Below are 25,273 nucleotides of genomic sequence, written 5' to 3'. Positions count from 1 at the left end.
TGCCGGGAACTGATCCTGAGTCTCCTACGAGAGCAGTCAGTGTCCTTAACCACTGAACCATCTCTCCAGACACTTCCCGTGTCTTACCGGTACGCTCAGCTGCCCTTTAATGGAGCTCGGAAGGCAGCTTCAGCCCCTGAGATCTTGTGATGGGACTTCTCCGGGCATTGGCAGGAGAGAATCCTGCAGACTGTGGGTTCAGGAGCTAGCTTTCCTGTCCGCTCTAGGACCGTCTTTTAACCTCCCATCCAGCCGTCATAAAAGCCAGCCCGACAAAGCGTAGAGCGAGACGAGACGCTCCTCAGCCCTTGTTCTAGGGAACAGAAAACATAAGAAGTGAGCTGAAGGTAAGACGGGAAGATTCCGAGCCCCAGGCAGGCCTGGGCTACATTATAGTGAAACTGTCAAAATCAGCCGCTTCGAGTCATTCATGTGACAACCCACCCACCCCACCCCCACCCCCACACACGCTTCATACTCCCTTTCAGAGCTGGGGAGGTGTCTTCTTGGAAAGTTTAGTGCTAAGTTAATTCATGTTTGCAGGGCGGTGGTGGCGCACGCCTTTAATCCCAGCTCGGGAGGCAGAGGCAGGCGGATCTCTGTGAGTTCGAGGCCGGGCTGGACCGATAGCCTCCAAAACAATACAGAGAAACCCTGTCTCGTAAAAAAAAAAGTTAATCCATGCTCTGAAACCTTGTAGCTCTAATACGCCAAGAAAGGCTGTGTTTGCCGGGAGCATGCAGTTGCTGGCTGGAGTCAAGCTGTGCACGGGCCGGACCCTCACCAATCACCCACACTATGAAGACAAGAGCCTGCGAGAGCGGACCCAAGCGGTGAGGCCCGTCTTTGCCCATGCTCGCTCTTCCCTCCCTGTCCTGCCGCCGCCGCTGAGGGCAGAGGGCGGGGCTCCCTGTGCCATGATGAGGGGCTGCGTGCTGCACACCTCCAGCCTGAGGCTTAGGAGGGAAGGAGTCAGAGCATTAGGGCATGGGGCTGGGTCTCTTGACGCTGCCTTTTAGGGCGGGTGCGGCACATAGCTCCTCTTAGGTAGGGGAAAGGGCTGAGGGGATAAACACCTTGGGGTGTGTGGGAGGCAGCGTTTAGGCCAAAGCCCTTGGAGCTTGTGATTTTGGAAGGAAAGGGATGGAAGCGGAGATGTATTGGTTGTCTCGTAAACCAGCTGTGGGCCATTTCTGGTGTGTGTGTGTGTGTGTGTGTGTGTGTGTGTGTGTGTATGTGTGTGTGTTTGCTTAAGAAAGTAACACAGCCACATAGTTAAAAGTTCAGAGCGTGCAGAAGGGAATGGTCCAAAACATGTTCACCCCATCCCTGTGTCCTAGCTACCCGCTGCCTACCCAGAAGGCAAACAGCATATATGTATGTATGTATGTTTGTGTGTGTCTGTGTGTGGGTATGTGCCTTTGAGTGCAATGCTCACAGAGGCCAGAAGAGGGCGTCAGACCCCACTGAAGCCTTGGTAGAGGTGGTTATGAGCCTCCTGGTGCGGGTGCTGGCAGCTGACCCTGGGTCCTCTTCAAGATTAGTGTCTGCTCTTAACCACTGAGCCGTCTCTCCAGCCCCATCTTTTCTTAGTCTCCGTATCAAGAACTACCGTAGTCCACCTTCCTTCTTCTGTGTTCAGGGATGACTATACCAGGTCCGTGGTAGTCTGCAGTACGGCGACCTCGGAGGAGGGCCAGCACTGCTACCAGGGCCGCAACCTCAGCCCCCTCCCGGCCGCTTTTAAAGCTGTAAAGACTTTATGTGGGTGTGGTGTGTTTTCTGCAACCATTCAGGCCGTTCCTGTCTTTCACAGACATGCACAGGGCGGTCAGGAGAGGGGAAACGTACGAGTCTACTGGTGTATCAGGCTCTTCGGTCTCAACCAGGCACCCTCTCAACGGGTCATTTCAGTTTCAGAAGGTACCTGGTTCCCGAGTCCTTACCAGCGCGGATTCATACTGCTGGATATTTCAGACTGCTGCTCACCTTTTTTTCATTTTTTTATATTGGGTCTCATTTTGTTGCCCAGGATAGCTTCAATCTTGTGATCCCCCTGCCTCAGTCTTCTAAGCGCTGGGATCGTGCATGTGTGTACGGGTACCCACAGAGGCCAAAGGCATCAGATCCTGGAGCTAAAGTTAGTGACAGGCAATTTTAGGCCACCCGACATGGGTGCTGGGAACTGAACTTCAGTCATCTGCAAGAACAGTATGCACTCTTAACCTCTGAGTCATCTCTCCAGCCCCTGCTTCATAATGTTATCAAATTGCTAAAGGGGTTTTCATCTGGCTCAAGTGTTGGCAGGTTGACCCACCTGTTGTGGTAGGACAGAAGGTTCTACTGGGAGTTAGCCAGCCCACTTAGCCTGCGGAGATACAGAAGGATAGCTGTGTGCCACCCTCCCCAGAGGTGCCAGCTGTAGAGCTCTAAAAACCGATGTCCCGTGGACACCAGGGCTCGCCTTCGGTCAGGACTCGGAATCCTGGGTATACTTTAGCCAAGGCCTCCTGCCGACCTAAGCGGTGATAACAGGCAAATCGCCCCTACCTTCTTACCCGGCCCTGGGGATGCCCCACTGGGCGTCAGGCCCTCCCTCACATACAGCCATGTGTCGCGACTCAGGGCCACACCTCTCACAGCCCCGTGCCACGCCCCAAACTGCCTTCTCCCAGAAGGGTTTGCTCCAGGTGCGGTAGTGGTGAACTTGAATAGAGCAGGGCCCCCTCCCCCCCCCCAAGACCCTGGGTCTCCTGAGCCAACAGGAAACAATGTAACAGCCACAAAGCAACAGTGACTGCTCCAACAGAGCGAGGTCAGCGGCCCTTTTCCCACTCGCTGTGATGGGAAGCCCGTCTCCCTCTTAGACACAACACACACACACACACACACCCAAATAGTGCCACCCATCTGCCTGTGTTGTTGACTCGGTCACGCTTACTAATTCTTAGAACTTGTCATCTGGTAAATATATTCAAAGCCTGAAATGATTCACTCTGAATCCAGGTCTTTTTGACATCTGTCTGTACTAGACGTGTTCAGCGTGACTCCTGGTCCCTCTTCCTATTAAATAATTACAATATCCATTTGGAAATTCCCTATGCTCCTACCCCAGACTGTGATTGACAGAACAAGAGTGGCCTGGACAGCAAGGGGATTTGAGTGTCAGGTCTCAGCACCGCCCCCTGGGGGATGGATGGCCCCTCCCTTCCTCCATTAACTCCCAGGCAATTGAGAGGGGATGTGTGCCCTTTTCCCATTTTTTTTTTTGTCTCACTTTGAAGGTCTATCAGATATACGCGAAGAGGTCCCCAGAGGAAGTGCACTCGCTCCTGAGGTCGTTTGGCGCTGACTTTGTGATCCTCGAAGATAGCATCTGCTATGAACGCAGGCACCAAAGGGGCTGCCGGCTGCGCGATTTGCTGGACATAGCTAACGGACACGTGAGCATGTTGCTTCCTCGCCTCGGGGGCCTTTCAGAGAGGGGCAGAAATCCAAGACGGATCCCACGTGGCGTGCGTCACTGTAGACCACACGTGTGAATGACAGTCTGAGCCTGGCGTTTGTAGAAGTCCTGCTCGTTACTGACAGCCGGGGACGGGGAAGGTCTGGCCTGCCGCCCTTTGACTCAGGAAGCTCACCTATTACCTTTGGCTTTTTTTTTTCCGAGACAGGGTTTCTCTGTGGTTTTGGAGGCTGTCCTGGAGCTAACTCTTGTAGACAAGGCTGGTCTCGAACTCACAGAGATCCGCCTGCCTCTGCCTCCTGAGTGCTGGGATTAAAGGCGTGCGCCACCAACCTTTGGCTGTTTTGCATTGATGCAGCACTGCAATGCATCTTATTTGTAAAGAGTATTTTTCTGCTCCGTATGGCACGTTGCTCCAAAATGTCCTGTTGGCGTGTCTCTGAGTGGCAGGCAGTGGGGGTCACCCTTTTCCCCCAGCTCTGTGGGCCACACATCCTGATCCCTTCTTATTCCACCACCCACACATGGTCTCCCTGAAGGTGAGAATTAGAAATTCAGATTTTTTTTTTACCCAAGGGAAGTAAAGAGCAGTGACTGCCTTGAATCTGGAAGCTGAGCGGAACACGCACCTGCAGGTGTGTGTGAGCCCGCGCGGGAGGGTAGCTTCTCCTCACTCTGCATCTGAGTCGGGGAATTTCCTCCAGTTATTGTAGTTCTCTGTGTTTAACTTTTTTTTTAAGATTTTTATTTATTTATTATGTATACAGCACTCTGCCTGCATGTATGCCTGCAGGCCAGAAGAGGGCGCCAGATCTCATCACAGATGGCTGTGAGCCACCATGTGGTTGCTGGGAATTGAACTCAGGACCTCTGGAAGAGCTGCCAGTGCTCTTAACCTCTGAGCCGCCTCTCCAGCCCCCTCTGTGCTCAACTTTTGTTGATGGAACAGGATGGTGTGCTTCTAGGAACGGGTGACTCGGTTAGCGCAACCTGGAAGAGGCGTGGTGGCTTGAAAGAAAATGGCCCCCAAGGGGCGTGGCCTCGTTGGAGGAAGTGTGTCACTGCAGGGGCGGGCTTTGAGGTCTCTTTTGCTCAAGCTTCCCTCAGTGTGACACTGGGACCACTTCCTGCTGCCCGCTGATCCGGGTGTAGCCAGCACGTCTGCCTGCATCCCGCCAGGATGATAATGAACCGAACCTCTGAGACCGTTAAGGGAGCCGCCCCACTTGAATGTGTTCCTTGTAAGAGTTGCCACGGGCAGTAAAACCCTAACTAAGACAGGGAAAGGGTTTGTTTCGTCTTACAGCTTACGGTCCTTCGTGAAGGGAAGTCAGGGCAGGAACTGAACCAGAGGCTGTCAAGGGGTACTGCTTCCCGGGGCTTATTCAGCCCGCTTCCATGTCGAACCCAGGACCACCAGGTCAGGGGTGGCACAGAGGACACCCCTCTCACATCCGTCAGCAGGAGGCCCCATAGACTTGATCGCAGGCAGTCCGATGGAGGCTGTCCCCTACTTAACGTCCTGTTGTCTCAAATGACTCCAGTCTTGCCACGTTGACACAAGACTAACCGGGACACACGGGGAGGTGTGAGTTCTGCTTCTGATCCACCCTTAATGGCGACAAGGCTCGTGACACGGGACTCTTTCCAGCCGTGGTGTGTTCCCTGGAGGGAGGAGAGTGAGGTGGGCCATCTGATCTCTTGAGTGGGGTTGGCATTGAAACATCCGTTGCTGACCGGCACTCAGAAAGCCGGGCACCTACCCTGATTTTTGCTACCTTTGTAAATGTGACTATTTCTTTCCGGTGGCTGTGGTGACAGGTGCCGTCAGTACCAGCATTCATGAAGCTAGAGCAAGAGCGTTAAGATTCTAAGCCAGCCGGGCGTTGGTGGCGCATGCCTTTAATTCCAGCACTCAGGAGGCAGAGGCAGGTGGATCTCTGTGAGTTCGAGGCCAGCCTGGTCTACAGAGTGAGTTCCAGGACAGCCTCCAAAACAATACAGAGAAACCCTGTCTCGAAAAAAAAAAAAAAAAAAAAAAAAGATTCTAAGCCAGCCTGGCTACGCAGTGAGGTCTTGTCCCCCCAAAACCAGGCTACGGGATGTGGTGGTATATGCCTTTTATCCCAGCACTCAGAGGGTGGAGGCAGGCATTGATCTGGAGTTTCAGGCTACCTAGGGCTACAAAGAGAGAACCTGTTTCAAAATTAGGCAAAGCAATAAGCAAAACCCAGAGTGGATGGGTAGATGCATAGGCAGGTGGACGGACAGACGGAGGGAGGGACAGGCAGGCGGGCGGACAGACGAGGTCTCACCACCACCACTCAAGTTGTTTGGGTTTGTCTTGGTTTCAGGAGATGGACGGGCCGGGAGAAAGTGACCCCGACTTGAGACCTGCTGACCACCCTCGCTTCTGTGAGGAGATCAAAAGGAATCCGCCATCCTACGCAGCTCACTTCACTAGAGTATTCCAGAACAAGACATTCCACGTCTACAAACTGTCCAGAAATAAGTAACTGTCCATTCGTAAAACCGCAGTGCATCTACAGCTGACTGAGACGTGTCTGTGAGTTAGGAGCAGGCCCTGACTGGCAGGGATTGCAGCAGCTGCAGACCACCCTGTCTCTATCCAGACCCTTCCACTGATGTCTGTCTTTCCCACCCTGTCCGTCTTTCCCATGAGCGTCCGTCCATTCGCCTGACTGTGTGCGCCTGCCCGAGGCTGGATGGGGGATTTTGCCACCAGGGGAGTTAGTTATGTGTGACCCTATGGTGGCCTGGGAAATGAGAGCCTGTGTAAGATCTGAAATACTTGTGATTTTCAGTGACCCCGAGCCGGTTATGAATTAGTTTAGTTGGCAGGCTGCACGGTTCAGTTACTGATACTTCTTCACCACTGAACCCAATCGGTGGCTTTTAAAAAGCTTATTGTCCTGTCTCGTTAAACTTTTGTAACGTTTCCCAATCTATCATGCTTTCGAATGTGAAGAAACAAATCATGTTAGGTCTTTCTCTAAACTGTCACATGTTCAGAAGTGTGGGGCAGATTTAGAGTATGTGTGTGGATTAATCCTGGGCACAGCAGTCAGGGTGATGCTGGACACACTCCTTTAAGCCCAGTGCCCAAAGGCAGAGGCAGGCAAATCTATCGAGAGTTCAAGGCCAGCCTGGTCTATATAGTGAGTTCTGGGCCAGCCTGGGCTATGTAGACAGACCCTGTCTCAAATCAACAAAGTGTCACAGGTCTCATACTAGAAGTCTGTGGGGCGGAAGTGCACGTAGCCGGGTAGCCTGTGCTACTGTTACAGGCTCTTTTTAAAACCCATCGGTGCGGTTTAGTCTCCCTTGCAAGTAAACTAGTTTTGCTTCATTTCTTACTCATTTCAATGTACCGGGTTTGCAGAACTTTGTAAACTTTCTTGTGTTTTTAGCCTTTGTATTTTTTCATAGCCTAGGAACTTGCATTGTATGGGGAGGGTTTTTTAGATGCTGTGTTCCTGACCCCTGAAATTCAGTGTGGTATTCTCATACCCTTCGACCTGTGGTCTCCAGTCTTTCCTCTCGGCCCCGGCCGGAGATGCCACTTTTCTCCCTAAGAGGTGACCAAGTGCCTCCAAGCTGCACTCGATTGTAAACGGCAGAGAGGAGTGTACCTGCTCAGAGTTTTTTGATAATCGCTTTTATAATTCATTTCTAATAGTAGGGGCATGTAAAAGCTGCTGATAAAGGCATATTGTCCACTTAATTAAATCAAGAAAACTAATGAAATTAACTTTCTCTCCTGCTCTTGCCATTTGGAAGTGATTTAAAGGTTTCTCCTCACGCGTTAGTGCAATAAATCCCCTTGAGCAACCGGGTCGGGGAGCACCACGCGCTCCGGTGATTCCGCTGTTCGGTTACTACTTAAGTAGCTTTCCAAAAAAATGCATTTCTTTGTCTCATCAGGCTCAGGGTTTTTATGCAAAACTCGTTTAACTAAAACATCAACGGCCACTGGAACTTTGGAATCCTGCCTTTTCTGGACCCCTTCGTAAGTTTGGAGACCACTGCAGTTTGGGGTAATGCAGCAAGCAGATGCGTTCGCTCGTGCCAAAACTTTAATGAAGCCAGCAATGCCGCGTGCCTGACACAGCTGCCGGTGCTGGTGGAACATTCTGGGCCAGTGCCTTACTCTTAAGGGAGAGCAAGGACAGGCATCACAGAGACCCCATGACTGTTACTTTGTGGGTGAGCTTGCATTTGTTTTAAACATTCCTGTATGTGCTCGTTATCACCAATCGGTGTTTGGCGTCTTGGTATCCAAGAGCCGTGGACTTAACTTTTGGATGCACACCCTTACCGGGGTGACAAGTCACGCTAGTGGGCGCTCGATTTCCTCACAGCGCCGTTGCTGCCAAACCATTTCCTGAAAACTGAGAAGTGCCAAACCCCCAGTCTTCACACAGGCGCCCTCCCGAGACACTGTGATGTGTACAGGACAAGTTTCTACTCTTGGTGAGCAAATCATGTTTAATACTTTTTAGCTCAGATCAGGACTACAGCTTGTGACCTTGTCATCAAGCGCCCAGGAGAAAAGAGGACCCACCCTCGGCTGAAACTGGAGCCCCGTAGGCCTCACTCCCTTCTGTTTGGGCCCTGGGGACTGTCACGTCTGGGTAATAGCATTTCAGTTGTGACTCCAGATAGAACAAACAGTAGGCTTTGCTTCCGAGTTCGCGGAAGAACCTCCAAGTACAACAGAAGTGCTCTTAATTAACGCTGTGTGTGACGTGTGACTCCTCGGAGCCTCAAGTCTCCAGCCCTCTTGGGAGCCGCCTGCTGCAATCCGGCAGGTGGCCTCTGCCTTGCGTCTGCGCTCCTGGTGCCTAGCTCCAGCCATGGTCCCATGGGTACACTTTCTGCTTCTGATTCTAAGTACAGAGCCCAACCACAAGAGGCTGGGGTGTTTGCCCGGCGTTGCACAAAGCCCTGGGTTTGATGGCCACCCAGCACTGCAGCAGACAGGCGGACAGACGGATGGACAGACGGACAGACAGACAAAGAGGTACTTTCGCAAAAAATGTAAATCGGATACTCTGATAAGGTGGGTTTCCCCATGAAAATGGCTTTTAAATGTAACGCCTGCAGAGACAGCTCAGGAGTTAAGGGTGTATATGGGCCGTGCAGAGAAGACCCTGGCTCGGTTCCGGGCACCACGCTGACCAGGTCACAACTGCTCGTGACCCTGGCTCCAGGAGCAACCAGGGGGTCCTTCTCCAGGCCTCGACAGGCACTTGGACTCCTGTGCCCATTCCCATACACAGACAAAGAATTTAAAATAAAAGGAAAATAGTTTTTAAAAATTAAATGTGGAGGCAGGCGGATCTCTGTGAGTTCAAGGCCAGGCTGGTCCGACAGCCTCCAAAACAATACAGAGAAACCCTGTCTCGTAAAAAACCAAAAAATAAATAAATAAGAAATTAAATGTGATCAGGAAAGTTATTAAATATTGGTGGGGGGGAGAGGATGAAAATGAAGGGAATGAATGAGCTTGGATTCCTCATGTGGTCCTCCCGCCTTCCGAATGTCTACTCTGGAAGCTGGACTCAGAGGTGGAAAACTTGCCCAGCGAGTGTGACGTACTCGGTTCTGTCCCCAGCACTGGAGGAAAAAAGTTCTTCCCAAATCATGCGGTTGGTGTGACTTACACAAGAAAGACCTGCAGGCTAGGGCTCCCGTGAAGTAAGAGCCCCCCAGCTTCTCATCAGAAGATCAGCGACTTACTGCCGTCCACCGCTGGTTGACAGGTCCCCCCATTAACCTCCAGGCAGACAGTTACTGCTCCCGTGGCTGACAGAGCTCCTGCTAAGTAAGGACGGCCGCCCCCACCGCTTGATTTCCTGTGTGTTAGCCAAGCATTAACAAAAACCGAGGCCACTAAAGAGACAAAGATATTTCCCCCAAAATGCAGCTCATCTTTAGCCAAAGCGTACTTGAAGCATTGGTTTTTTTTAAATCACAGCTGTGGCCAGAGGAAGAGCGTGAAGTGTTCTCCGGCCCTGTCTGTCAATCATACGCCTACAGCTGCTCCAGCTGCGATAGCCTGTGGCTGCTGCGGGGAGAGTGCCCGTCTGATGTCAGGCCCTCTGCTGGGGAAAGCTTAGAGAGAAGCGTTTCTAATTTGTTGTGCTGAATTGTATGGAGATTGTATACTAAATAAAGCTCTTTTCAATGATCCCAGCGCCTTTCGTTGCTTTGAAGGTCAAATGGGAGGGGGCGGAGATCTGAAGAGTAAGTCACCAGCGATGAGGGTGCTGAGGTTCTGGTCCATTCCTTCTCTCCGCCCCACCCTCCTCTCCCCCCGCCCCGCCCCCCACCCCCTTCCCATGCCGTGCTCTGTAGCCCAAGCTAGCCTCAAACTCAGTACTCTCCTGCCTCACTTAGCCTTCCAAACACCACACCCAACTGTAAAGTGCCAAAATAAATAACAAACAAACAAAAGCAAGCATGAAGACCCGTATAGAAATCCAGACGCAGGAGTTGGGGAGACAGCTGCCCTACCAGAGGATCCGGGTTCAATTCCTAGCTCACGACTGTCTTGTAACTCCAGTGTCAGAGGTTCTAATACCCTCACGCAGATAACACGCGCAGGTAGAACACCAATGTACATAAAATAGAAGGTAAATAAACGAGCACATCGTAAAGATAAAATCAAGACACATTTATGTGCGTGCGTGCATGCGTGCGTGTGTGTGTGTGTGCGCGCGCGCGCACAGGAAAAGAAGGGAAGTTGGGAAAGAGCCGTTGCCCGTGGCGGAGACTGACAGATTGCTTTCCGAACGCCTCGGATCACTCTGTGCCGTGTGATTGGCAGGTGCAGATGTGTGCACATGCCCAGAAGTGCATATTCATAAAGGAGGGAAGTGGCTGATGGGGTGTGGGTGTGCAGGAGAGGGAAAGGGGTTGCGGGGGGGGATGATTCCGGGCCCCCGCACAATAATTAGAACAGCAGTGTGCTAATTAAGACTCATAAATTGAATGAAACTATTAGCATTTACTCTCAGAAGAAAAGGTGGCCCCCCCAGGAAGTGACACCTGTGAGCAATTATCTCTCTTATTATTGCTGCTAAGATTATTTACATAAGCGGTGCTCATTTAGTGCTCAATGATGTGGGTTTTCATTCCAGCACCTGATCTCACCCTGGGGGTTGTGGGTAATGGTCAGTGCAGCCATTTGCGAGGGAGCCCTCAGTGTGGTGGTCTGCTGTCTTTGTGAGCAGCGGTCTTGCCTGTTTGGTGAAGAAAACGTCTCAGTTTTCTTCTTTTTTCTTTTTATGTTATGGGTGCTTGTCTGGGCACATGTGTGCAGTGCCAGCAGAATCCAGCAGAGGGGGCAGCAGGTCCCCCTGGAAGTGGTGTTAACAGACAGTTGCCGTGGAGGTGCTGGGAGTTGAACCTGAGTCCTCTTGGGAGGAGCCTGCTGGGTTGCAGACACCAGGAGTGTGAGAATCCACCTAGTTCTCTGGGCCAGGAGCATACCTGATGATAAAGGTATTAGGAAAAAAAGTTTTACGATACTAACGTGAATGAAAAAGATCCCAAAGCTGGGCATGGCGGTCCACGCCTGCAATCTCATCATTTGCAAGGCTGAAGTAAGGTGACCACTGTAAGTTCACATCTGCTCTGATCTGTAAAGTGAGTCCAGGTCAGCCTGGGCTAGTGTGAGACTGTCTCCAAAATAGAGAAGAAGAAAAGGAGGGGGAGGGGCAGGGGGAGGAGGAGGAGAAGGAGGAGGAGGAGGAGGAGAAGAAGAAGAAGAAGAAGAAGAAGAAGAAGAAGAAGAAGAAGAAGAAGAAGAAGAAGAAGAAGAAGAAGAAGAAGAAGAAGAAAGAAGACGTCGAGTTTTATTGACTAAAAATGGTATGGCTAGGGGCGTGGCTCAGTGGTAGTGCCCTAGCCTAGAATCCCCCAGTGATAGGTCAGGGCGTGGCTCTGTGATAGAGGTCGGGGCGTGGCTCTGTGATAGAGCCCTAGCCTAGAAACCCCCAGTGATAGGTCGGGGCGTGGCTCAGTGGTAGAGCCCTAGCCTAGAATCCCCCAGTGATAGGTCGGGGCGTGGCTCTATGGTAGAGCCCTAGCCTAGAATCCCCCAGTGATAGGTCAGGGCGTGGCCCTGTGGTAGAGCCCTAGCCTAGCTTGTTCAAGGCCCTGAGTTCCATGCGTAGAACTGTAAGAAGTAAATCTATGACCATGACCTTTAGGGAAGAATGCGGGCTGGGGGCTCCTGCTCAGTCACAGAGGCTGGCTTACACTGTCCATGGAGGCTTTGAGCCCATTGAAACGAGCAGACCTTCAGACGACACTTAATAGCCCAGCTGATTAAATCCATTCACCGGTCTCCTGTTTCTGCTGTGTTTTGTTGAGCTCTGGTGTGTTGATGACAGGGTCTCTCCGTAGAGCCCAGGTTAGCCCAGGAACTCATGGTCCCTCCATCCTCACATCCCTGCCTGTTGGGACCCCAGGTGTGCGCCGCCATGCTGTACTTGCTTGATAGTTTTTGAGCTGCGATTATTATTATTATTATTATTATTATTATTATTATTATTATGGCTTTGGGTTCCCATCAGAAGACTGTGCAGACAAAGTCTGTATTCTCGACAACATAACATTATAGTGGAGGGCCGTGCGTTAGGTAAGGAAAGTGTAAGGAGACGCCCAATGCTTGAAGAGAAGGGAGGTACCACCAGACCGTCCGACCAAGAAGCTAGGGGGCCGGGCGTTGGTGGTAAACACCTTTAATCCCAGCACTCGGGGAGTCGGAGGCAGGTGGATCTCTGTGAGTTCGAGACCAGCCTGGTCTACAGAGCAAGTTCCAGGACAGCCTCCAAAACAATACAGAGAAACCCTGTCTCGAAAAACAAAATAAATAAATAAATAAATAAATAAATAAATAAAATAAAGAGGCTGGGGTGATGCCAGGTAAACGTTTGAACTGATGAGGTGAAGCCCACCGCGTCACCGAGCTGAGCTAAGAAGTTCCCAGGTAGCTGAGCCGGATACAGTGAACCCCCCCTCCCCAAGGCAAGGGAGAGTGTGGCACCCATGAGTGGAAATGAACCAGGAGGGAAAGGGACCAAGGTCAGTGAGGCCACACTCGAGGTGGGACATTCTCCCAGTGTTAACAAAAGCGTGGAGGGAGTGGGGTGGGCAGCAGATTTCTTGAGCTAGGCAGTGACGTTCACCTAACTCACTTGTCAGAAACAAAAAATAAAAACAAAACAAGGCATCCTTGTAGTTTTTGCAAGCCACTGTGTCAAACTTTGAGACTAGAAGATCGCAAGTGTGTCGGTTGCGGTGGCACGAGCCTTTAATCCCACCAGAGGCTGAGGCAGGCGGATCTCAGTGTTGGGCTAGCCTGAACTATAGAATGCAAGTTCTAAGCCAGCAGCCCAGGCTACATGGGGAGATCCTCACGTCTCAAACCACAAAACCAAGCCAAACCGCTGCATGTTTAGCAACCACAAAAGATTGGAAATGGAGTCGGCATCTAAGTGTACACCTGTCATCCTAGCGGAGGCACTCCCACTCCCATCTCCGAGGCTAGGGCAGGAGGGTTACATTCCAAACCAACCTGTGCAACATAATGAGGCCTTGCCTCAAAACCCCAGTCGCTCAATGATACAGTATTTGCTTAGCATGCCCAAGACTTGATTTCCAGGCCCAGCACTAACAGAAACAAAACAAATACATTGTCTCCTAGAACCCTGATCTGTCTCTGGTAGCAGTGGTAGCATCTTGAGTCAGGCTTGAGCTGCCATGTGCACGCCACACAAAGTCAGTACGGAAGTGTAGCAATGGGGGCGGGAATGGGGGGCGGGGCGGTGCTGCCAGGATGGCTCACGGTCTAGGATGCACACAGTTCTTGCAGAGGCCAGTTAAGGTGACAGCACCAACACTGGGCAGCCTCACAACAGCCTGTTACTCCAGCTCCAGGAATCTGGCTCCCCTGGCCTCACCTGGCACCTACACACACACACACACACACACACACACACACACACACACACACACGAACATAAATAATATTTTTTAGGTAGCAAAGAAAGACTGGTTCCAATGAGTCAGGAAGACTTTATGCTGTAGACTTACTCTGTGGACCCTTTTGTGAGTCTCGGTTCATCTTGGACTCCACACACCACTGATGTCATATTTCCAATAGGCGACTTCTTTGCCTTGATCTAAGAGAGCAAACATCTATCCCTTCTAACCACCCTCTCCTTGTGAAGATATGGCAGAAAAGCAGAGGCCAGGTTCTCCTGAGTATGGGTTTCTTTCTTCTGTTTTTCTTTTTTAAATTTATTTTATTTTTACTTGTGTGTCTTCGTGTGGGCGCACATATATATCTGCAAATGCACATAATAATAATAATAAAAGAAGATGTCATGGATTTTGAGAGGGAGTGGGGGAATGCAAGAGGAGTTGGAGAGGGAGAGGACGGGGAGACATGGTATGAACACGATACTCATGTATGAAGTTTTCAATTTTTTTTAAATTAAAAATGAGGGGAAATGGAAGTTTTAATACCTGTGGAAAATAGGGAAGCTAGCTCCAACGCAGCGGTAAAAATGTGGTGGCGCGAATACTGTTGATGGGGGGGAGGACCAGTGGGTTCCTCACAAACAGAGGAACAGAATGAGAGCAGGGGCCCGTGTTGCCTGACAAACTAACTTACCCTCCCCACTGCCTGCCTGTCAACGGAACTGACTGAGCTGTGCATTCCGAAGGAGCGCATAAATATGAAAATCCCACTAAAAATATACGGCCGCTCAAGTCGACAGGCTCTAAATATGCGACGGTGGCAGGAGTAATGACAGAATGCATTTATTTTTAAAAATTATAAGACACGAGAAGGCCCAGGACTGCGCGTCCCGTAGGCTGAGAATGCGGGCAACGGAGATGGCCTGTAAGATTGCCAAATGTCAAACGCAGCAAAGATGTCAAGACGGCCGTTTAAAACTTGCTCAGAGAAGGGAGGAAAACCGTTAGGCATCCGTCCCTAGGGCAGAGGAACCGTGCCAGTTGGTTTTTGTCAAATCGACGAAAGCCTAGACGGAGAGAGAGAGACAGGGGACCTTAACTGAGAAAAGGCCTCCATCAGACTGACCTGGGGGCGAATTTGTGGGGCATTTTCATGATTGCTGAAAGGTCAGGTAGGGAGGGGGGTCCAGCCCACTATGGGTATTTAAAATTGTTAAGGTTTATTTTGGGTTGTGTCTGTCTGTCCTTCTGCGTCTGTCTGTCTGCCTGTCTGTATCTGTGTCTGCCCAAACGAGTAGAAAACTTTAGTCCACACTAAAATTTGCACACACAGATCTTTACAGAAAGCTTAACAGAAGTGAAAAAACGCAGAGGCAACAAAGACGTTTTCAGTGAACGCCCATCTAGATAAGGAAATATTATTCAGCACTAAAAAAGTATCCACCCACCTTGGGAAGTTACAGAGTAACAACCACTAACTCCCACCAAGGTGACTTCCTATATGTCTTCAGCAGTCAGCCTGCAGGAAGCCCAGACCTCCACAGAGCAGGTGTGTGGCTCCCACAGAGCCCAGCCTGAGGGCCGGGGGAGGGGGTGTCGTGACAGATTGACGGATAAGTCTCCTCTCCACACCCTGATAGGCTCTTCTGACACTAACATGCAATCTGAGAATGCAGTGATCTGAGTGGGGTTGGAACGTGCCCTCCTAAGTGGAAACTGGGCTGAGACCACTCAGTTCCTAAAACCCACTGCGGCTCGTGCAGAAGATGGGGGTTTGGTTCCCAGTGCCTACACCAGGCAGTGCACAACCGACCACAACTCCAGTTCCAGAAAAAAAAATCTGACGCCCCCTGATGGCTTCTGCGAGCACTGCACTCGTGCACACAGACACACCCATAAAAAAAATAGTAAATAAGGTGGAACCTTGTCACGCCTGTTGCACAGCCTGTGTCCGAGAACGAGCGGAGGATGTCGGGGATTGACAACACATAGACCCGAAGGCTCCTCAAGAAGGCTCTCTTTTATTCCTACTCTGGCTGGTTATTATATACCCTGACACCAGAGATGGATGTGGGTGGGTCTGAAGGTGCGGTTAGTCTTTGGAAAAGGTGGAGGACAGGGCGGTTCCCGGGGGCAAGCCCTTTTCAGGAACTTATTGCCCCGGGCATTGTATTGTTTTTAGTAAACATGTTTTTAGTAAACATTGTCTTACAGCTGCCTACTCCCAGGCCATGGGGGAGTGGGTCTCTGCTCAAGTTCTGGTGTTCCCACAGAACCTAGGGTAAGAGTCTTTGCGGGGCAAGCACAAAGATCCCCAGCACCCACATAAAACCAGGAATGACCATGTACCCTCCCAGTGCTATGACTAGGCAGAGACAGGGACAAATGTTGCTTTGTGTCTGTCAGCCTAGTGTCAAATTTTTTCTAGGTCCACATTCAGTGAGAGAACTTTTCTCAAGGGATTGAGGCAGAGGGACCATAGAGAGGGACACTCAGATCTGACCACTGTGTACATATGCAAGCGCACAAAGAAGGTAGGAATTGAACCCAAGTTGATGTTGTTTGGGGGAGGAACCCTTAGGGTTGCTGCCTCAAGTTATATGCCCTCTTCTGTCCTCTGCGGGTACTGCACACACAGCTCATACATGTACATGTGTGTAAAACATATCCATATGAAGTAAAAGTAATACATCTTTTTTAAAATATAGAGGATACAAGGTTGAAGGAGTGCCACTGGGAGGATCTTTTATTTATTTGTGTGTGAGTGTGAGTGTCTGTGAGTGTGTGTGTGAGTGCCTGTGTGTGTGTGTGCGCGCACACACGCGTGCATGCTGTGGAACACATGTGGAGGTCACAGGACAGCTTTTGAGAGTCAATTCTCTCTCCATGTAGGTCTAGGGCAGCAAACCCCTTTATGTGCTGAGAGTCGTCTCACAGACCCAACAAGGACGACTTTTGAAGCAGTGAACGTGGTCTCAGATGACGGTGATGCAGAGACTGAAGTACGCACCTGGAGGGTTATGATTCCCATGTCATCTACTCCGCAGGGATGTGTCTCTGTGGTGGAGCGTGTTGTTATGGGGTAAACTGTGCGCCCCAGGGTGCCTGGGAAATCGCTATAACTGCGAGGGGTTGGGGGGAGACCAAGTCCAAACCCCAGAACCGTGGAGGCCGAGGCAGAAAGACATCTCGGTTATTACACCCTTTGTTCTCTACTATTATTGTTCCATTTAAATTCATCTTAATCATACGGGTGCCTGTTTGCATATGAGTGCAGTGTCCTTGGAGGCCAGCAGAGGGCGTAGCACCCCCTTGAGGTTAGAAGAGGTAGCGCACTGCCCAACAAGTGTGCTGGGAACTGAACGCAAGTCCTCTGCAGGATTAACACATGCGCTCTTAGACCCTGAGCCATCCTTCTAAACCCACTTTCTATCACGTTTTCGTGTCCTTCCAGAGGTTTAGAGGAGGAAAAGCCAGCGTTCTGTCCTCGGCTCAGTGCTTACCCGAAGCATAACCTTGGGCGCGCATCGCCTGTGTGTTGACTGTAAATAGATTAAGTCAGCAGTCTTATCCCGTGGAGTTTTTGAAAGGATTAAATTAGTTAATAATTTAAAGCTTTTAGAACAGCACTGAGCAGACTAAACACCTAATAAATATTTATTGCTATTATTAACACAATTCTGACGATTCCTAACAGGGAGGTTGGCTCCCACGATTACTCCTTCACCCTTCTCTATGAAGTATCTGTCCCGCACGCAGCTAAAGCGTATATTAATGTCTGCTCCCTTCTCTGTGCCCGTTTTGAAACGCCTTTCTTCCACCACCAAAAAAAAAAAAAAAAAAAAAAAAAGCAAATCCAGCTTCCCAGACTGCAGGTGTCCATTAACAACTCAGGAGGTACAAGCGCCTCTCGGGTGGGCGGGCCTCACCCACCCTCTGTCCCCCACCCTCTGTCCCCCGACTCCAGAGCCCCTGCATTCAGCCGTCTGCTGCGCTAGTTGCAACTCTCGGCGCCTGGGACGTCGCTTTAGCTCGTTCTGGTTTGATTTTCTCGTACATGGGGTGGGAGGGGTTGCATCAGACGCCGTCTGATTAATGCGTCTCAGATGCTGGGCTTTCGGGTGGGCGGGAGCTACTGACCTGGCCGGTTCATTCCAAAAAGTCTTCCTTGAGCGTTAAAAAGATGTTGGGTGAAGCTGGGCGGAGGCAGCTCACGCCTTCTCGATCCCAACACCCCGGGAGGCAGAGGCAGGTGGGTCTCTTGTGAGTTCGAGACCAGCCTGGTCTAATGAGTTCCAGGACAGCCAGGGCTACACAGAGAAACCCTGTTTCAAAAAAAAAAATTAGTTGAGACACACAGCAGCAGGAAAGAATGGCCCGAGATAATTTGGCAGTTTGGCTCTAGATCTGCGATATTCCAACTCTCCACAAGCCTGACAGTCATTCAGCCTTGTAGAATCTTTGACACAGGTGTGGATTCTTTGTTTCTGGGAACTTCACAGTTCCTTAGCCCCTGTGGTTCTTGGCTATGTGGACTTCACGTATGTCTCAAACCTCCCTATACCTTCCAGAATCATCTAGAATGTTCTCAAGATTCTTTTGTAAAAAATATTTTTATTCTTAATACCTGTAAGTGCAAGTCCCCAGAAGAGAGCATCTAATTCCCATGAAGCTGGATTTACAAGCAGCTGTGAGCTGCCCAACATTATTGTCAGGAACTGAACCCAGGTTTTCTCGAAGAGCAGTCAAGTGCTCTTAAACCCCGGAACCATCTCTGCAGCCCCAAGACTCTCTCTCAAGACTCTCTCTCTCTCTCTCTCTCTCTCTCTCTCTCTCTCTCTCTCAATCTCTCTCTCTCTCTCTTTTTCTTTCTCTCTCTCGGGTTTTTGCCTGCATGTCTGTCTGTGTGAGGGTATCAGATCTTAGGGTTACAGACAGGCGTGAACAGCCATACGGGTGCTGGGAATTGAACCTGGGTCTTCTGGAAGTGCTCTTAACCACTGAGCCATCTCTCCAGTCCCAACTGCCGGGTCCAGTCCCAAGATTCAATTGTGTGCACAGAAACTCTTCTCCAGGCGGACGTATGTTCTGAGACATGCAGCCAGTGGCGTGATGGTGTGTGTCTGTGTGAACACTGCCTTTTGTCCACCCTGTTGCTCAAACCAGAACCCCATACAGCATCCATACATCTTTTCATATGTCCAGAGAATCCAAAGAACCCACCGTTTGTCTTGCTTCTCTGCATGTCTGGGGTCAGCCGGGTGGCTGCAGGAGGGACCCTCACCGCCAACTGCAGCCTGAGGGACTGACCCACTTTAGAACGCCACCCACGTGCCGCGGGATCCCAACCGAATTTCAGGACGAGTCTGGGTGATGCAGACGGAACCCTTAAGAAAGGAGACAGACAGCACACTCCTAGATTCCAGTGCAGGGTGCAGGAGAGACGGCTCAGCAGTTAGAGCACTGACTGCTCTTCCCGAGGACCTGGGTTAGGTTCCCAGCGCCCACGTGGCAGCTCCCACCTGCCTGTAACTCCAGTTCCGGGGGACCTGACGCCCTCTTCTGACACCAGAGGGCGCTAGATACATATGTGGCCGCATGGGTGCAACAGGCAAAACACAAAACAATAAAATAAATCTGCTGAGCCGGGCGTTGGTGGTGCACGCCTTTAATCCCAGCACTCGGGAGGCAGAGGCAGGCGGAACTCTGTGAGCTCCAGGCCAGCCTGGTCTACAGAGCGAGTTGCAGGACAGCCTCCAAAACAATACAGAGAAACCCTGTCTCGAAAAACCAAAAAAATAAACAAAACAAAAACCAAATAAATAAATAAATCTGTTGTTATAAGCCCCTGTGTTAAAACATGACACCTCAGATGAGGGTGAAGAGTAAGCAAAGAAAAACAGAATCAAGGCTGGAGAGATGGCTCGGTGGTTTAGAGCACACACTGCTCTTGCAGAGGACCTGGGTTCAGTTCCCAGGGCCCACATCAGGCAGCTCACGACTGCCTGTAATCCCAGCTCCCCGGGAAGCTGATGCCCTCCTCTGGCCTCTGTTGGTACTGCACTCAGGTTACACATACCCCCTTTATTTATAATAATATGAAATTATTATTAAAATAATTTTAGTTTTATAATTAAAATAAATCTTTCTCTTTTTAAAAAAATCACTTCACCAGGAGGTGGTTGGCAGCGCTCGCCTTTAACCCAGCACTCAGGAAACAGATGCAGGTAGATATCTGATCTACAGAGAGAAGTTTCAGGACAGCTATAGAAACCCCGTGCTGAAAAAAACAAGAACAAAAACCACTTCAAAAATTGATAGCTTTAGCTGGGCATTGGTGGTGCACGACTTTAATCCCAGCACTCGGGAGGCAGAGGCAGGCGGATCTCTGTGAGTTCGAGGCCAGGCTGGACCGACAGCCTCCAAAACAATACAGAGAAACCCTGTCTCTTAAACCAAAAAAAAAAAAAAATTTGATAGCTTTAGCCAGGCTTCATACTTGTAATCCTATCACTAGGGAAGGCTGAGGCAGGAGGATTCCCATTATTTCCAGGCGGGCCTGGGCCTAGAGGGTGAAACCCTGTCTCAAAACAGCAATAGCAAAGTCAGATGCTGTGCTGGCTGGATGGACCCAATTGAGAAGATGTCTCCATAAGACGGGGCAGGAGGCAATCCTGTAGAACTGAACTTTCTTAATTAGTGGGCCCAACCCATTGTGAGTAGTGGTCCTGGGTTCTATAAGAAAGCAGGCTGAGCAAGCCGTGAGGAGCAAGCCAGTCAGCGGCACCCTCCGTGGCCTCTGCATCAGCTCTGGCCTCCAGGCTCCTGTCCTGACTTCCTTAAGTAACGGATTATAATGTGGAATGTAAACCAAATAAACCCTCTCCTCCCCGACTTGCTTTTTGGTCCTAGTGTTTCACCCTAATTAAAACACGCCTTTAATCCCAGCACCTGGGAGGCAGAAGCAGCTGGGCCTCTGTGACTCACAGGCCAGCCTGGGCTCTGTAGCTGTTTCAAAACCTAAACAAAACGGTGCCTCGGACTTGGCTTCTCGTGGTTCTCAGTCTCTGTAAAAGAAGGTATTAACTGCTCACTCGAGTTCTTGCTGAGAACAGAATTCAAGTCTTGTTATTTTTAAAGAGATCCGAAACAGAAAGCAAAACGATCTGTAGCTATTCCGCCCCCAAACACCATGTCTCTGCGACAGAGAACAATCCAGAAAGAAACCCGGGAGCTCCCATAACAGAGGCACCGGCTGCCACAAGTCTAATGGACTATTAGCGCCAAGATGAAGATGGAAAATTGCCTGATAAAAAATGGCAATTTGCATAGATTTGCCCCATAATTATAAAACTTATTAAGCTCCATTTTCCCGATGCCGTAATGGGGTTCACCTTTCATTTAATGCGATTTGTGATCTCTGACTACCGCAGGCAGCAACAGTCGGCAAAATCAAATCCATAATTACATTCTCGGCTCCTACGTGAAAGACTGAAATATTCATTAGCTGATATATATTCTATTTGTTAAAGTTAAGCAGAGTGGAAACCTTGAAGATCCCCCCCCCCATCATCTAAGTATCCTTTCCAACACTCCCGGTCCATTGGCTGCTAGGTGAGGCCGTAGGGGTGAACGGCAGCGAGAGATGAGTCTGTGTCCTTCAAGCCTAGCGGGATGGCGTCCTGAAGATCAGCTCGGACGCCAGGGCCTGCGGGCGCTAGGCGGGGGGCAAATGCCCGATGCTTGTGTGTGCTTGTGTGAGAGACCTTTCCTGGGGAGACACAATACATGCACCATATGCACCACACCACAGACATATATGCTACATACATATACATGCCACACACACATATATACTGTACACATATACATGACACACACACACCATACACATATATGCTACATACATATACATGCCACACACACATATATACTGTACACATATACATGACACACACACACCATACACATATATGCTACATACATATACATGCCACACACACATATATACTGAACACATATACATGCCACACACACCACAAACATATATACTATACACATGCACATGCCACACACACACCATACACACACCACAAATATACATACTGCACACATATGCATGCCATACCCACACACCATACACATACCACAAACATATACACTGTACACATACACATGCCACACAAACACACATAAACAAACACCACACACAGACATATATAAATATACACATATATACATACACTGTATGCCCACAAACTCACATACGTACATGCACACACAAACTTATACACCACGCACACATGTACACACCAACACGCACATGCACACACATACACACAAACTCACATACATACACACACAAACTTATACACCACGCACATATGTGCACACCTACATGCACACACACGTACACATGCAGATGTGCTACGCACACACAAACTCACATCCGCACATGCACACACAAACTTATACACCATGCACACATGTGCACACCTACATACACATGCGCACACACATACACAAACATGCATACACGGGAGGCACTAGTGTGAGCCTCATGCCTGGTTCTAAGTTTTTCCAGAGAACTATTATGCGCGGCTTACAGGCAGCACCAGATGGACTCAGTGGGAATTAAGTTAAAAATAAAGAAAGAGCTCACGGAGCTGGGAGCGAACCGGGTAAGGGCCACAGGGGAGGGAAGGCAGGGATTTGATCAGAACACATCACACGTTGGGCTGGAGAGATGGCTCCGCAGTTAGAGCGTTCGTTGTTGCTCCCACAGAGGGCCCAGGCGCCGTTCCCAGCACCGCATGGTCACTCACATGGCAGCCACAGTCAGCAAGCAGAGAGAAATGAGTGAATGCAAACTAGTACTTACTCCCCTTCGTCAACCTTATCCAGTCCGCGGTCCCTGCCGAATGGACCTTCCCACCGCTGAGATGAGGCTCACCCAGCTCACACAGTCAAGACAACCCCCACCAACAGGCATGCCCAGAGAGGCTCACCTCCCAGGCGACTCCATCTTCTGGCAACTCGATATTTCACCCGGACCATCACAGACTATAAAATCATGCAGTCTTTGGAGAAGGCAAAAATGGTCAGTTTCGTCTGTGCCTTTCCTGATTCCTTTCCTAATACCACATCTTACAGCTAAAAGTGTGCGTGTGCGTGTGTGCACGTGAGCATATAGATGAGTGTGCATTCGGGGGTGTGCAGGGCACAAGACTGTGTCAGTGTGCACCAATGCGTGCCTGGGAAGGTTGTATCACAGTCGTGTGGTCCCCCCCCCCCGCGGCAGCTCTGTGGAGGCGGGGCCCGGGCCGTGGTTCTCTTCAGCATTTTGGCCGGAGCACGGCGTACACTCAAATGGATGATGAACGGTTACCAGGCAGCTGCCAGCTAAGGAAGCCCACTTTGAGCCAGAAGGAATGCTTCCTGGTGAAGACGGTGGAGTCGCTAACACAAATACCAGCTGCTGGAGCTAAAGTGTACTAAGCACAGCGGAAGAAACGGAGGGGTGGATTCTCGAAAGAAAAATCACAAGGGAGATGCTTTGGTGTGCAGGTCTCCATTCGTGGTGGGGACACAGAGTTTGTGACTCTGCGGCAAGTGACCGAGAGGCCACGCAACGTGCTTGCTTAGGCATAACCAGCTTAACCATGGGAGCGGAGGAAGTGTCACGAGTGGAAAAATGTCTAATTCCGTCACAGGATGTGCCAATTTAGTGAAACTAGAAATCACCTGTAAGAGGTCAATTTAAAAAAAAATAATCCGAACCTGGAATTTAAAGACGCCTCTTTAAAACAACCCTCGGTCAAGGAGGAAGCCCACACCACCAGCCATAGTCACGCAAGAAAAATAAGTGGGTTTTTCACTCCACAAAAAGTTGCAAAGGCCAAAATGAACTGAATGAGTGGAGATAAAAATAAAGGAGAAGACAGCCAGAATACATACATACATACATACATGCACACACACACACACACACACACACACACACACACACACACACACAATGGGTTTTCCTCTGCCACCTGAGTCGCTTTCAGACTTTAATCCACACACAATCATCTCCTGAACGCCATGAAGGCGCCGATGCCATATCCCCCTTAGGAGAAATAACTCGTTGTCCTGGCGATGTTAGTGGCCCCACTCAAGGGACAAACAGCACGCTATGGCCAGAGAAAGGGACAGGGAGGAAGACTGGTGGGCAGAGACACACACAGTGTGTTCCAGTGCACAAAATTCTTCTTCCCGGGTTAAAGCCTGTGTTTGGGGAGCGGTAAACACATGGTGAAGGCTGTGCCCAGCCAGCAGAGAGCCTTGCTGTCTTAGAGAAAACGTATCTTATTCTGCAGACACCACCGGGCTCCTACAGGGTCCAAGATGCCAGAGGGAGGCAGGAGACGGCCACCCAGCGCTGAGCGGAGCATCCGAGTCTCAGAAGGAAAACAAATGTCCCCAGGAGCGAAGGGAACCGGTGAGGTCTGCCTGCTGCGGCACACTTCCATGGTGACCAACTTAACCCAAAGCCAAGTCCTTTGTTTTCATAAAACTCCAATGCTACCCTAAAGGCAGAGGTTGTCATGGCAACTCTTTCAAAGCCAGAGTCTTTTCCCAGAGACCAGTTGTCTCACTCCGGAGAACAATCCATTCTTTTGCCATGACAATTAAAACCCACTGGGAAAACTGGCCCTGGCCTTCTGAGTCGACCTTATTACACAGCCCTTCCCTTTCAGACCCGAGGCAGTGTGAGACCCAGAACAGCCCAGTGGGAAGGCTAGACCCACAGCCCTAGTCAGAACCACAGGAAAAATGACTGGCTTTCAAAATACTTCAAAATTCAGTGGAACGCAAGGACTTAAAACACACAATAGCTTTTTAATTTAATTTTTTTCTTTTGGTTTTTATGAGACAGGGTTTCTCTGTATTGTTTTGGAGGCTATCGGTCCAGCCCGGCCTCGAACTCACAGAGATCCGCCTGCCTCTGCCTCCCGAGTGCTGGGATTAAAGGCGTGCGCCACCACCGCCCCGCAGCTTTTTAATTTTTAAAGATTTATCTATTTGATTATTTTATGTGAATGAGTGTTTAGCCTGCATGTATGTATGATGTATGTATGTATGTATGTATGTATGTATGTATGTACACCGCACGCATGCCTGGTGCCTGTGGAGGTCAGAAAGGACATGAGGTCTCTGGAGCTGGAGTTACAGAGGGTTGTGAGCCACCACATGGGCACTTGGAACTGAACCCAGGTCCTCTGCAAAGAGCAACAAATGTTCTTAACCACTGAGCAAAATCTCCAGCCTGACATGATACCTTTTTAAAAAATTTTATTTGTGTGTGTGTGTGTGTGTGTGTGTGTGTGTGTGTAGGGGGAGAAATATGATGGGCGTAATCAACACCACCTGCATATGTGGAAGTAATAAAACATTCGTTTAGGCTTTAATTAATTTGGGGTTTGTCACACTGCCTCCTCAACGTGTGCGCACATAGGAAGTTCCTGCATTACAGCGAGACGCGGGATAGGAACGCTGGCTCAGATGTGACATGTCCCCTAAGAGGCTTGGGCTCTGCGGCAGCAGTGTTCGCTGTGTGGGACTTCGCGGCGACGACTCGGATCCCAGTGTGTCAAGCCATCGGTGATTTGTCACGGAGAGGCCCACTGGCCGGGCCAGCTAGCTGGCTCTGTGGGTAAGGAGGGCTTGCGGCCAAGCCCGATAACCTCAGCTTGGTCCCCAGGACCCACGTGCTGGAAGGAGGCTACAGACTTCCACGCGCGCACA

At 50.1% G+C, this 25,273-nt stretch overlaps 1 protein-coding gene and 1 long non-coding RNA gene across 4 annotated transcripts in view; one reads left to right on the top strand and one right to left on the bottom strand.

Annotated features, from left to right (window-relative positions):
• Nucleotides 1-9,680, top strand: part of Dpy19l3 (dpy-19 like C-mannosyltransferase 3) — an 81,726-nt gene extending 72,046 nt beyond the window's left edge. For all 3 annotated transcript variants that reach the window (XM_040735452.1, XM_040735453.1, XM_040735454.1), the window contains 3 exons: nucleotides 701-833; nucleotides 3,285-3,443; nucleotides 5,821-9,680. In XM_040735452.1, the coding sequence (XP_040591386.1) occupies nucleotides 701-833; nucleotides 3,285-3,443; nucleotides 5,821-5,982 (454 nt within the window). In that variant the 3' untranslated portion in view covers nucleotides 5,983-9,680. The remainder of the gene's footprint in view (nucleotides 1-700; nucleotides 834-3,284; nucleotides 3,444-5,820) is intronic.
• A 4,630-nt stretch (nucleotides 9,681-14,310) lies between these two features.
• On the bottom strand, nucleotides 14,311-22,745 carry LOC106022097. The gene is made up of 3 exons (XR_001197158.3): nucleotides 22,492-22,745; nucleotides 18,707-18,870; nucleotides 14,311-14,550 (listed from the first exon to the last, which is right to left on the bottom strand). It is a non-coding gene; the product is annotated as an uncharacterized LOC106022097 (long non-coding RNA).
• Nucleotides 22,746-25,273: the final 2,528 nt, after the last annotated feature.

The sequence above is a fragment of the Mesocricetus auratus genome, unplaced genomic scaffold (genome assembly GCF_017639785.1).
Source record: "Mesocricetus auratus isolate SY011 unplaced genomic scaffold, BCM_Maur_2.0 Super-Scaffold_100046, whole genome shotgun sequence".
Classification (NCBI taxonomy): domain Eukaryota; kingdom Metazoa; phylum Chordata; class Mammalia; order Rodentia; family Cricetidae; genus Mesocricetus; species Mesocricetus auratus.
This window is presented reverse-complemented; position numbering and strand designations above follow the sequence as displayed.